Source organism: Bubalus bubalis, chromosome 10 (genome assembly GCF_019923935.1).
Source record: "Bubalus bubalis isolate 160015118507 breed Murrah chromosome 10, NDDB_SH_1, whole genome shotgun sequence".
NCBI lineage: Eukaryota > Metazoa > Chordata > Mammalia > Artiodactyla > Bovidae > Bubalus > Bubalus bubalis.
Window position 1 is genome coordinate 9,927,318 of NC_059166.1, and position 14,259 is coordinate 9,941,576.

The window sequence follows — 14,259 nt, forward strand, 5'->3', positions numbered from 1 at the left end:
AAGACAATTCTGTACAGGGTCCCCACCAGAAGAGAGGATGATAATTCTTCACAACAACCATCACACAGTAAAATGTCCTAACTCACAAAAAAGGGAACGGGTTTGGATCAGAAACCGGCCTCAGTTCCAGGATAGTACATTCCCCAAAGTTTGGATTTCTACAGGAAGAAGAAATAACCTAGGCTTCACTGAACATCCTGGATGAAACACAGCCATCCTTCCAAAACCTTGGGACAAACAAAATCTCCAGCTCCTTCCTTCCCTCAGAGCCAGAGCCTTCAGAACCTTGTGGTATTTCCTCAAATACCAAGATTCTGAATTGTGACATCTGGTTCCCAGCTCTCCCACGCTGGGACTTGCTTTTAAAGAGACAACCAGGAATTCTGACATCGTAAGCACCCACCCTGAGTTTCTCACTGCCTTCCCTTCCCCTGGCATGAGTACACACTTGATGATTCTGGTACTTTCCCCCAAACAAGGAATCTGCTTTTTGTATTACTAGGATGTCATTTTCTTCACAAGCCTTTGTCTCTTCCTCTTTTGAAAGGTATTTCAGATGCAGTAGGGCACCCTGCCCCCTCTTCACATAAGTCCTCCACTAGCAGCAGGGAACATCTAGACTTCATCGAGGCAGCTACAACAGGCTGTCCGATTGTCTGGTGTTTCCCTATAGTCCTTCTTCTCCTCCCACTTGGGCTTAGGATGTGAGACCTGGGCCCACTAGCCACAGTGGGCTGGACACGGCTCTCTATTTCTGAGCCAGGGCAATGATGGGGAGACCCAGCCAATGGAACGGGGAAGTTGGAGGGCCAGATGATGCTGACAATCTGGAGAGAGAATGTAACTTACAGAGAAGGGATGTGCTACCCACTCCAGGGGTCCCAGAAATCTCCCCTCGGGCCAGCAGGTGGACAGTAGCAAGCAGGGGTTAAGAGCATAGGGTGTCATGGCAGATGAACCTGCATTTGACTCCCAGCTCTGATGGCTCACACAGTAAAGAATCTGCCTGCAATGCAAGAGCCCAGGGTTCAATCCCTGGGTCGGAAAGATCCCCTGGAGAAGGGAACGGCAACCCACTCCAGTATTCTTGCCTGGGAAATCCCATGGACAGAGGAGCCTGATGGGTTACAGTCCATGGGGTGGCAAAGAGTTGGACATGACTAAGCGACTAACACTTAAGGTATGGTCAAACGATCTTCAGCAAATCATCTTCTTTGCTGAGTACCGGCTTTCTCTGACATAAAATAGGAACATGAATAGCATCTAAATGTTATGGAGTTGTGAGTCTTAAATGAGATCATACATAGAAAGAGCTCAGCATAATGCCTGGCACAAGAGAAGCGCTTAATGAAAATAGCTATTAATATTATCCTGCCTGTCATCACAGACAAATAAGCCAACTACTTCACAGGACAGGGCAGAGACTGTTTTATTTCAGTGGACACAGGTAAATGCTGAAGTTGGTACTTAAAAGAGAGTCCGACAGCTATTGAAGTAGTTGGCACAAACAGGGCAGAAAGCAGGTGGCAAGGGGCAGGGAACAGTAAAGGCAGGAAGGACCCCCACAGAGGTGGGTGCAGTTCAATTCTGGACAGAGTTCTTGGTTTAGCAGAATGCTCCTGAGGTCCTGAAATGACCACACTGCAAATAAGAGTTACACAAAGGATAAACTGTGGTAATTTTGGAGGTGAGACTGTTTGCTACCCTATGGACCATAGCCTGCCAGGCTCCTCTGTCCACGGGATTTCCCAGGCAAGGATACTGGAGTGGGTCACCATTTCCTCCTCCAGGGGATCTTCCTGACCCAGGGATCAAACACATGTCTCCTACATCAGCAGGCAGATTCTTTACCACTGAGCCACCAGGGAAGCCTTAGACGTGAGGAGGGAAATGCAAGTAACCTAGAGGGGTGGGATAGGGTGGGAGGTAGGAAGGAAGTTCAAGAGGGAGGGTACATATATACAACCTATGGCCGATTCACGTTGACGTATGGCAGAAACCAACACAACACTGTAAAACATTTATCCTCCAGTTAAAAAGAAACAAATTGAAGGAACTGGAGAAACGATCAGGAAATGTCACCTTCTGAAAAGAAAACTGGCAAAACCAGTCAAATCAACCCGTTTTGATGCCTTTTTTTCTTGCGTATTCAAGGGTGGCTGTCTAGTATGGAGCACACAAAGCGACTGCAAAGTCTGTGGAAGAGGCTGTCACAGACTAGTCACAGCTAAGAGACTCATTAATTATAAAGCAAAAAAAGAAATGAAACTATCACCTTAAAAAGCAATTTTATGGTGAATATTACCAGTAGAAATAACTAACATGAAAATAAGCCAATCATGGCTTAAAAATTTCACATGGTAAAACATTAAATCACAGGGAAAATCTGTCATGTTGGAATAATAGTTCTATAACAAAATTCATAATGGCAACTTTCATAATATAAAAACCAATCAATAAAAACTTAGTTATAAACTTTATGTAGAAATCACTCCAATAAAAATAATTTTGGCAGAATAAAAATGGAAATGGGAAAAATTGGAAATAGTGTAGCTTTACAATAGAGAACATTGATTAAGGTCTTAAACTGGCTTAAGAATGTCCTCCTCAGAAAGTATTTTGTTCAGTGAAAATCCACCAGTGTAATTTAAATTCCAGTTATTGGGTTGGCCCCAAAGTTTGTTCAGGTTTTTCTGTAAGAGGTAATGGAAACCCAAATGAACTTTCTGAAGAACTAAATAAAATGTTTCTACACTTAAACACAGGGCTTCCCTGGTGGCTCAGATGGTAAAGATTCCACCTGCAAAGCAGAAGACCTGGGTTCAATCCCAGGGTGGGGAAGATCCCCTGGAGGAGGGCATGACAACCCATTCCAGTATTCTTCCCTGGAGAATCCCATGGACAGAGGAGCCTGGTGGGCTACAGTCTATGGAGTTGCAAAGAATTAAGATGTCTTTGGGGAAAAAAAACAAAAAACAAAAAACTAGCAAGTCAAATAGATGGTGAATATATCTTGTTTCCATAGAACACTTCCCAGGAAGCGCACTCCCTGGGATGGTGTAGACCCAGGCTGCTAACAAGGCCAGTGCCTCCACAGGGGCAAGATGCTGCCTGCCTGCTTCCTAGATGGCTCCTCTAGACGATTCCTGGCCCAAGGGTACTTTAGGAGGAAATGAAAGACAGACTCCTGTCTTGGAAAAGGTGACTGGTTCTGTGTACTACAAGGAAAACTCTTGGATGATGAGAATTTGACCAAGAGTGTGGAAGAGAGAGAGAGAGAAAGAAAAGGAAAGAAGGAGGGAAGAGGAGGGAGGGAAGGAGGGTGGGGAGGAGGGAGGGGAGGAGGAGGAGGGAGGGAAGAAAGGGGAAGAGGGAAGAGAGGGGAGGAGGGGGGAAGAGGGAGGAGGAGGAGAGAGGAGGGGGGAGGAGAGAAGAGAGGGGAGGAGGGGGAGGAGGAGAGAGGGTGAGGAAGGAGGGGAGGAGGAAGGGGAGGAGGGGGAGGAGGATAGAAAGGGGAGGGGGGAGGAGGGAGGAAGAGGGAGGAGGAGGAGAGAGGGAAGGAGGGGAGTTAAAGAAACTCGGGGAGTCAGAGCAGACAGAAGGGAGGCACGCAGATGGGTGCTGCCCAGTGGACATTCTAGCCTCCCAGTCAAAGGTTCAGAGTGGAGGCAATAAATCTTAACATTCTACTGCAGCCCAGGTGATTTTTAGGGCCAGCCAGCTTCCTTTGATCTCATTCCACCCTCAGCAAGCCGCCATGAGATCACTTACTGATGTCAGGGTTACCATGACACAGGGCGAGAGTTACCTCAATAACTAGCCTCGTTTTTGGAGTCCAACGGGAGGACTGAACGTTTGAGTTCACGACTGCCTCCCCTGAACCTCAGGATGCTGGAGGGGATGGGGCGAGATGCACGTGGAACAGAAGACGGAAGGGAGAGCAGCCCCTTTCCCCTATTTTTAATCCTTGGAAAGGTAATTGAAATGAAAGGCTTGGAGCCTGTGCATGTGGTATCATAATTTTTTTCTAGCCCCCAAATCAGTTGCTTAGTATATGGTCAATCCTGAGTGGAATGAAAGAACAGAGTTTCCCAAACTGTAAAGCTGCCAAGCAGGACTTCAGTGACCCCACTGCCTGGACCCCAATGCCATTCTTCACTGTCTTTTCAGCTGCAGCATGAGTTGTTGGGAAAGCTCTTTCAGAAGAAAGAAGCGTAAGGCGTTTCCTCAGACTTGGAACAGACTGAGACACACAGCCTCTGCCTCGCCACCCACTCCCCTCCAGAAATCTGAGGATGGGGAACGTTGTTCAGATTCTTGGCAAATCTTCAATCAGTTCCTCAGACAGCTGGTCTCAAGGGTCTATTCTGGGCTTCTACACTCAGAGGAATACAATGGATAATTGGAATCAATAGCTCTAATAATAAAAAGTTTCCAAATCTCGTGTTTTACTTCTTTAGAGAGCATGAAATAAATGTGCTAAGATTTCATTGAAACATCATCTTATTTTCCACAGCCAAGTGATATATGGGAGGAATCCTTATAAAGCATTAGACTAGCTCTGCTGTTTATTTCCATCACAAAGCAGCTCGTTTTTTATGAGAATCTATGTTTGTAGAAGGTGACAAGAGATCCGAGTGGGGAAAGAGGACAATTTTTCTTGAAAGATTCTAGCATTTCATGAGCCAATCCTGACAAGAACCTCACAGGCTATGGGTTCTTATTCCCATCTTAAGGGGCTTCCCAGGTGGCGCTAGTGGTAAATAACCTGCCTGCCAATGCAGGAGACATAAGAGACACAGGTTTGATCCCTGGGTCAGAAAGATTCACTGGAGAAGGGAATGGCAACCCACTCCAGTATTCTTGTATGGAGAATTCCATGGACAGAGGAGCCTGGTGGGCTACAGTTCATGGGGTAGCAAAGAGTGGACTCGACTGAGCAACTAACATTTAACATTTCCATGTTAAAGTTAAGAATATGGTAGGATGAGATTTAAAAACTGTACGACTAGCCTAAAGTCACACACCCAGAGGATGGGAGAGCCTTCTTTCTTTTCCTCCACCCTCCTCCTCTCTCCTTTCCTCTCTTCTTCCCTTTTATTTTAGACAGCCTTATTGCAGTATAAGCTACCTTACATTACAGTTATCCATTGTAAGTGTACAATACAATAATCATTAGTCAATTTATTAGATTATGCAACCATCACCACAATCCAGTTTTGGACCATTTTCATCCTCCCCTGACAAATTCTCTCAAGTCCGTGTGTGGTCAGCCCTCAGTCCTATCCCCAGCCTGGGCAATCCCTGATCTGCTGTCTCTAAAAGTTTGCCCTTTCTGGACACTTCATCTAACTGGAATCACACAATCTACAGTCTTCGGATTTGGTTTCTTTCACTTACTGTCATAGTATTTTTAAGGTTTATCCAAGTCGGAGCCTGTGTCGACACTTTGCTCTATTTTACCGCTTAATAACATTCTGTTATGTGGACTAACCACATATTGCTCATCAGTTTATCTGCCAACGGACATCTGGGTTATTTCCAGGTTTAGGCTCCTAGATATAAGGCACATACAAGGACACGTGTTTCATTTCTCTTGGATGTATACGTAGGATAGAACTGCTGGGTCATATGGTGACTTTTAACTTCTTGAGGAATTTTGAGGAAGTATTTTCCAAAGTGGTGGCACCATTTCACACCCCAGCCTGTAATGCATGAGGGTTCCAATTTCTCCATATCCTCACCAACATTGTCAGTCTCTTTTGGTTGGAACCATTTTAGCGGGTGCCAAGTGGTATGTCTTTATGGCTTTGATTTGCATTTCCCTAATAATTAAAGCTGAAACTCCAGTACTTTGGCCATCTCATGCGAAGAGTTGACTCACTGGAAAAGACTCTGATGCTGGGAGGGATTGGGGGCAGGAGGAGAAGGGGACGACAGAGGATGAGATGGCTGGATGGCATCACTGACTCGATGGACCTGAGTCTCAGTGAACTCCGGGAGTTGGTGATGGACAGGGAGGCCTGGCGTGCTGCAATTCATGGGGTCGCAAAGAGTCGGACACGACTGAGCGACTGAACTGAACTGAACTGAATAATTAAAGATGCTGAGGATCTTTTCATGTACTTATTGGTTCATTCATACATCTTCTTTGGAAAAATGTCTGTTGGATTCTTTACCCATCTGTATATGGGTTGTTTGTCTGCTTATTGTGTTGTAAGAGATCTTAATATGTTCTAGATACAGTATAAGATATTTTATCAGATATAGGATTCATGACTATTTTCTCCCAATCTGTAGCTTGTCTTTTCATTTTCTTAATGGTATCTTTTGAAACACAAAAGTTTTAAATTTGATGAAATTCAATTTATCACCTTTTAAAAATTACAGATACTGCTTTTGGTGTCCTATCTAAGCACTTTGCCTAATACAAGGTCAGGAAAATTTTCTCTACATTTCCTTCAGAAGTTTTATCATTTTAGCTCTTATATTTAGGTCTATGATCCATTTTAAATTAAAATTTTGTGTATGGCGTAAAGGAAGGATTCAAATTAATCCTTGGATTCAAATGAATCCAAATATAGACAGCCAGTTTCTTTACTTGCTATGTGGTGTTTTTTTCAGATTTTTTATTTCTTGAGCATTTTTTTTTTTTTTGGTAACTGTGGCTTTCTAAGAATTTGTCCATTCATCTAAATTGTCTAAATTTGTAGCATAAAATAAAAATCCTCTTAATTTTTCTAGGTTTAATGGTGACACCTCTGCTTTTTATTGCTAATTTTGGTAATTTGTATCTTCTCTCTTTCTCCTTGTCTTCTTTTTGGAGGGGGCAGTCAGGGGAGTATAGCTGAAGTTTTGTCAATTTTGTTGATCTTCTCAAAGGACTAATTTTGGGGCTCACTGATTTCCTCTGTTGTTTTGCGTGTTCTATTTCACTGATTTCCACTCAACTTTACCATTTCCTTCCTACTAATTGCTTTGAGTTTAGTTTGCTCTGCCTTTTCTAGTTCTTAAGGTGAAAGTTTCAGTTTCTAGGTTTTTTCCATGCATGCGTTGCGCTAAGTCGCCTCACTTGTGTCCAACCCTTTGTGACCCCATTGACTGTAACCTGCTAAGCTCCTCTGTCCATGGGATTCTCCAGGAGAGAATACTGGAGTGGGTTGTCATTTCCTCTTCCGTGGGATCTTTCCGACCCGGGGATTGAACCCAAGTCTCTTACATCTGCTCTGGCAGGCGGGTTCTTTACCACTAGCGCCACCTGGAAATTCACATGCTCCACTTTGAATGGAGTCAGCCCCTCAGATAAGGACATGGCAGGGTGCGTGGTATCCACATGGAGCTTCCTCACCTTCGGAACGCAGGCTGGGGATGACAGTGGTCCCAGAGAGACTGTCACAGACTCCCACTGTTCTGCCCCGAAGTTCATCAGTTTTTCATGAATAACTGCTCCTTAATACAGCTGGATTCCAGAGCCATGAAATGACTATTTCTGACTACTTTGTCTCATCTTATCTATAATGCTTCATCTAATTGCCTTTGGGGAAGGACGTATCGGGCTACTGATTTCTGCCACTCCAAAGCTTGTCTCTAAAGCTCCTTTTCTCTCCTTCACAGGAAACGAAATCTGGTTCCATCTCTCACACAATCTGTGTTTCTGGGGGGAAGGGGCATGCGGCCAGAGCTGGGTTTTAAAAATGGCTTATATGGAAAAGTATGTTGAAAAATACTGCTCTGAGGTTATCAACTTTAAGAAAACAAAACAACAAGAAAATTGCATTTTAATGAATCATTCAACTTCTTCAATATTAATAATGGAAACTCAATGTCTCTTAGAATCTGCATTTATAATAGAGAATTTTGATGGCACTCTTTATTATCCGCTTTGTAAGAAAGACCAAAAAAAAAAAAAAAAAATCCCTGATCTTGCTGCTGCTTCAGATGCTCCCAGCACTCATGGGGAGGTGGGAGAGAAAACAGGATCACAGCAGGAAAATGCTTAACGGCCAGTGTGGGAGCTGGGCTCTCTGCCTACTGCACCAGTAGCAGTTTTAAGCTCATGCAGAAGTGACGCAGGCATAGACTACGCACTGTCTACAGGCTCCAACCTAGTCCCTGCAGGGAACTGGGTCCTGGCCTCTCTCTCTTCCTTATGACATGAACTAAAGAACTAGGACTGAGATCCAAGGGACCTGGGTTGAAGGGTCTGGCTCTGCTATCTTCTTCCGTCTAACCCCTTGGGGTTTTGTTTTCTTATTTGTAAAATGGGTGTAATAATAAAGTCTTCCTCACAAAATTTCCAGGATGTGATCAAATTCAATGATCATCATGGGTGGCCTTTACAAATTATTGATGAGCTATATAAATGCAGCCTCTTGATGAGGGTGAAAAAGGAGAGTGAAAAAGCTGGCCTGAAATTCAACATTACAAAAACTAAGATCATGGCACCCACTCCCATCACGTCATGGTAAATATTAATAGAAGTGGAAAAAGTGGAAGCAGTGACAGATTTTATCTTCTTGGGATCCAAAGGCTTTACACTATAGATTATTGCCCTGTGTTCAAATCTCAATACGTGGTGGCTAAGAAAGAGATTGTCTCCCTACTTCCCTACCCCAGGACAGAAGAAGCTGTCTGCAGCCCAGCAGAAAACTCACACACACTCCCATTATTGACCCCTCTACTGCTCCCCTCCCAGGGATGAAGGATGAAGGCAGATGCTCAGAGAAGGCCATGACTGTGCTTCAGCATTTGGGGAAGTGAACCAGAGCAGGCAGTTTTTCAAGACCCTAATTGTACCTCTTTACACAGTGGAAAGTGAGGGTCTTTCAGCCAAGTGGGCTGGGAAGGGACGCCCACTGGGAGAGAACTATTTTGGTCGAATGATTTTTCACACCTAACCTTCACATCCACATTGAGACACCACAGTGCCCCTGCCACGCTTGCCAGATGATTGCTGCACCACGGCAAAGCTACACGTTCACAAAGGCAAACTTTTAAGAGCAAGCGGGAGCTCTCTTTTTAATTAAAAAAGAGATTTTAAGGGTTCTTTGTATGAGGGATAGGGATTGGTTTTTTAATATCTTTAAAATGGATTGCTGTAAGTTTTTAATCCCGGGCTTTCCAATATCTAAGGAAAAATAAAGCCATTCATCTCAATATATATGAGAAATATATTATCGTTGTCAAACCTTAATAAAGAAATGCTGGAGCCCAGGCTGGATAAATAGGACAGAGTCTAAGGTGTAGCCTTTCCCGCTTGATATTCTAGAAAGCAGAGGAGAGCAGCCACCGAGAACCGCAGCTTTCACAGCAGTGCCTTCTGCAGGCGCCTTCTCAGAGCGGACTCAGACACTCAGATTTCAGAGAGCCTGGCTGGTGGCGGCCTGCCTGCCGGTACCACCAGCCCACCTCCAGCGCACTAGTCCCTCGGCCTTACCTCCAACCACTTTCCATCCCACCTCCTACTCAGGTCATCCTCGGGCCAAGTGAATGAAGACATCGGGACTCCTCCCCAGGGACTCAGCCCCTCCTGCAAGGGCTCCTCGCCCGTCCTCCCGCACTGGGGCTGAGCACATGTGGGCAGTGACCACAGACAGGCTAAGGGCGGACCTTCAGGGTTACCTATTTGCCTTTCCAGGTCGGCGGCTTCATCAGGCGTGGCTCGCGGAAGGACGCCGGGGTCACTGAAGCTGGTGCGCAGCAGGGTCCCCATCACAAAGAAGAACAAGATGCCACCGACCACCGGGATGGCGGGAGTGATTTTCACTGCTAGGTACGGGCAGCTGCCAACAGGTGGGGGAAGCAGGAAGGGAGGGAAGAAAGAGAGGAAATGCAATGTCAGTAATCAACAGTAAGCAGTCTGTGTTTTCCAAGAACCTATAGGCTTTTTTTTTTTTTTTGGAAAAGCAAAATTGATTTCCATTAAAAATTCATCTGTGTTAAATATCTACATTTGGGGAGGTCTGCAGTTCTCTCTCATGGACAGTTTAACCCTCCCTTCTCAGCTAAGATAACCCTTGGCTGCTCAGAAAAACACTGGCAGAAAAATGAAAATAATCCTGCTTGTATAATTGATGTAAGATGCACAGAGCTTGCACCCTTTGTGTTGGAAACATGGCACATGAATTACATGATTCTCCACCCAGTCCTGGAATCGTATTAACACAGGAGACACTGGCTTAGAACCAATTTTCATCAGACCCGGCCTTTCCTCTCTGGGTCAGACAGCTTAGGGCACAGAACGCAGAGAACTGCAAGCCACCCTCAAAAGGCAAGAAAGTATTTTTTCAACATTTTGGACCTAATCTATCCAAAAGAGGTTAATGAGATATGGAAACGTACTGGTGGACCAGTTTCCCAAAAGGACTAAAAGGATGTAGGCAGGCAGAAAGCTATGACCAACCTAGACAGCATATTAAAAAGCAGAGACATTACTTTGCCAACAAAGGTCCATCTAGTCAAAGCTATGGTTTTTCCAGTAGTCATGTATGGATGTGAGAGTTGGACCATAAACAATGCTGAGCACCGAAGAACTGATGCTTTTGAACTGTGGTGTTGGAGAAGACTCTTGAGAGTCCCTTGGACTGGAAGGAGATCCAACCAGTCCATCCTAAAGGAGATCAGTCCTGGGTGTTCATTGGTAGGACTGATGTTGAAGCTGAAACTCCAATACTTTGGCCATGTGATTCGAAGAAATGACTCATTGGAAAAGACCCTGATGCTGGGAAAGATTGAAAATAGGAGGAGAAGGGGATGACAGAGTATGAGATGGTTGGATGGCATCACCAACTCAATGGACATGACTTTGGGTAAACTCTAGGAGCTGGTGATGGACAGGGAGGCCTGGTGAGCTGCAGTCCATGGGGTCGCAGAGTTGGACATGACTCAGCAAGTGAACTGAACTGAACATGCACTTCCAGAAGAAGATGAGCTACCAACGGCTAAATACGGCCCAAGTTGACTCTCAAACCCCCTTCACTGTCCCCAGTGAATGTACTGACCCACAGCAGGGTCTTGATGAGTCGGGGAGAGGTGCCCTTGCGACAGACGGACATCTATGCCAGCCGGCTCCGGGGACCCAGGAGCCAAGGCAGCTTTAAGCACTGCCCTGACCCACCGTCATTGACCCTTGACTCCGCGGAGGTGTTGAGAGGCAGAGTGAAGACCAGCCTGGTGCCTGGAGCCCAGTGAAGGATGAGCCCTGCAGGGACCATGGTCAGTCTGTTGTCACCACATTTAGGAACAACGTGGGCATCAAGGAACACCTCAGAGTGCAAAGTGCCTCCCAGATGGTCTGCCTCACCAGGGGGAGGCTCTTCAGACACTCAACCCCAAACAAAGAGAGGGAGCTGGAAGAGAAAGGGTTGGAAAGCTTTGCTTAAGAGAGGAGCAGGGGGCTCAGTCCCGGGGGATTGTCATGAAATGACCATCTTCCCTTCAGAAATTAAATATAAAGTGACAATCATTTAATATTGCACTGAAACCTTCACAGGGGACTGCGGCCCAGCTCTGGGATATGGTGCAGTGCCGTGGGCTACAGAAATAAACACCTTCTCAGGGCACGTCCATTATGGTAAATGGAAGACGTGCAGACTCTGACATGGAGCGTCTGTGAAGAGCTGGTGATAAATATCAATTGCTGCAAGGCTATTGATTAAATCTCTGACTGTGATGTCAATCAAGTTAATAGCAAGGAGCTCAGGCTCTAAAGATCATTAAAAAGCATTTGTGTCATAAAATATAGCATTATCTTTGCTCCTCTTATTGTCATATAGAAAGCCACCTGAAGTTGTACTAAGCCTTGAAAATGTGCTGCTGCTGCTGCTGCTAAGTCGCTTCAGTCGTGTCCGACTCTGCGACCCCATAGATGGCAGCCCACCGGGCTAGTGTACCACAATCAGAAATCAACACAGTTCAGGGAGGGGAGTTTGGGGGAGAATGGATACATGTATATGCATGGCTGAGTCCCTTTGCTGTTCACCTGAAACTATCACAAGATTATTAATTGGCTATCCAGCAATATAAAATAAAAGGATTTTTTTTTTAGAAAAGAAATAAACACAGTCCGTTACTGAAGGCATAAAACTGACCCTGATACTAATACATTTTGGTTTATATAGATTAGTCAAAAATGTTTTTAGTCTAAAAGAACCTACTCTAGGTGTACCTCTTTTTTTTTAATAAAATGGTTATAAAAATGATCAATTGTGTTGAGAGAATTTTTCTAGAATTTAAATTCAGAATTCAACAAATGAATGGCTGTTTGAATAAGGGCAGAGAATACAACAGCCCAACTTTCTCCTCTTTCTCATTTTTGATGAGTTTGAATAAGAAGCAACTGGAACAGTTGTTCAGCAGCTGCACCCGGGTCATAGCTGGACAACGTGACCTGGATGACCAGTCCACAGGATGGGACCCACCTTGAGTGTTTAGGGATGGAGTTTATTTAGCTCCATTGGCCTCTCCAAGGATGGAGACTTGAGTGCTGTTGGAACCCTCCCGTGAAGGAGATTTAGTGGATCTTCAGTGTTTTTGTTTTTCCCTTTTGGTTCTGAAATGTAACTTGGTTGACCTCAGAGGTTGCCTGCTCATACTTGTAAAGATATGCCTTCCCAGAGCAAGATGTCATTAACGAATAAGTCAAGTCAAAGTCAAAATGTTAGTCACTGAGTAGTGTCCAACTCTTTGCGACCCCATGGACTGTAGCCCACCAGGCTCCTCTGTCCATGGGATTTTTCAGGCCAGAATACTGGAGTGGGTTGCCATTTCCTCCTCCAGAGGCTCTTCCCAACCCAGGGATCAAACCTGGGTGTCCTGCACTGCAGGTAGATTTTTTTACCACAGAGCCACCAGGGAAGCCCTGTTAGTGAGTAAGCCATGTCCTAAATGGTTTCTTGTTGTCCCAAGTGCACCATATGCAGGGCCACCCAGCCACGTCTCCAGGTTGATGACTCTGGAGGCCTCCCGTCGTCTCCACCTTCCCAGACAGGGGCCCGTGACCCAGCCCTGGTGTCTGGAGCACCCCCACCCCCATCTCACCTTGTTAAAGCCTCCCCAACTTTCAAGTTTCCATAAAGACCTGGTGACAAGATTTTCTTGGCTCACCCCCAAGCCAAAGAGCTGGTTTCTTTTTGTAAACTTCCCTAGTATCTTTGTTTGTTTCTCACGATGGGGTACTTGTGGCTGTTTGTGGACATGCGTCATGAACCTCACTGGACTGGAAGTCCCGAGGGTGGACTGGCCCCTGGTCAGCGTGTGTCCTTCATAGCACCCTGCATGATGCCTCACGTAGGGTAGGTATTTGACAAGTATTTGTTGAGTAGTTGAATGAATGGGACCTATTCACTGAATTTTACAGTAATAGAGAAAATTGCAGGGAAGTCAAGTCAGCCATACCATCAAGATCACAATGTACTCTGTGTCCAGAACTTGCTTCTCTATTTTCTAAGATTGTTAGAACTTCCTTCAAACGGGTGCTAAGGATCTGTCCTGTCTAGGATGCTTCTGCCCATGAGGAAAGGCAGGACTGCACCTGAGCTGAGTGTGTGCAACACTCTTTAAAGTTCTAGCAGATTAAGCACCATATGTTGGTAGCAGGAGCTCTCTGTATTTCAAAGGACAACGTTCGGTTCCTCACTGAAGTCTTGGGCATGGCTTTGTATAAAAGAATTCAGATCTCCAAGCAAACAAGGAGATCAGGGCTACACGGACACCTTCAAGCTACTGCTCAGAAAAAGCCGAGAGCATCTGCAGTCCTGCTGGTGAAGACTCAGGAATAAGCAGACCCAGCTCAGGACAGTGATCACCAAACCCCCAGGAGGAGCCAAGGCCGATGGGAAAATCTCAGCCAACCCACAGCCGCTGGTGCGACCTAATAGCTGAAGCACTGTGAGCGGCAAAGAAAATTCTTAGCTCGAGCTCAGACAACTTGAAAACGGCTCTTCACGTTTCTGAGCAACCGTGGCTGGGCTCTCCAACTCTGAGAGCCATCTGTGATGAGGAAGACGCCTTCCCCCGAGGGCCTGGATCGGATACAAGACGAGGTTGCAGCTGCCAAAGATATAAACACCAAATGGAGTCCTCTCTCTCGGTCTGAAGAATTGTGACCTACATACAACCCAGAGCCGGGTGGGTAACTGGCTACAAGCATCTTTGTCTTCATAAAGCTCAATGAGAAAGTGGCAGGAGGGGAAAAAAAAGAATCTGAAAGCATGCATTTTCATAACATAAAAGAAATGAGTTAATTTAGCACCAGACAAA

The 14,259-nt window shown here is 45.3% G+C and overlaps 1 protein-coding gene across 8 annotated transcripts in view; it reads right to left on the minus strand.

The window, feature by feature from the left end:
• Nucleotides 1-14,259, minus strand: part of ZDHHC14 (zinc finger DHHC-type palmitoyltransferase 14) — a 292,894-nt gene that overhangs the window by 115,667 nt on the left and 162,968 nt on the right. For 5 of the 8 annotated variants that reach the window (XM_025294340.3, XM_025294339.3, XR_006542264.2 and 2 more), the window contains exon 2: nt 9,610-9,782. In XM_025294340.3, coding sequence (XP_025150125.1) covers nt 9,610-9,782 — 173 coding nt within the window. The remainder of the gene's footprint in view (nt 1-9,609; nt 9,783-14,259) is intronic. The other 3 variants (XM_044924052.2, XM_006075700.4, XM_006075699.4) reach the window with 1 other exon arrangement.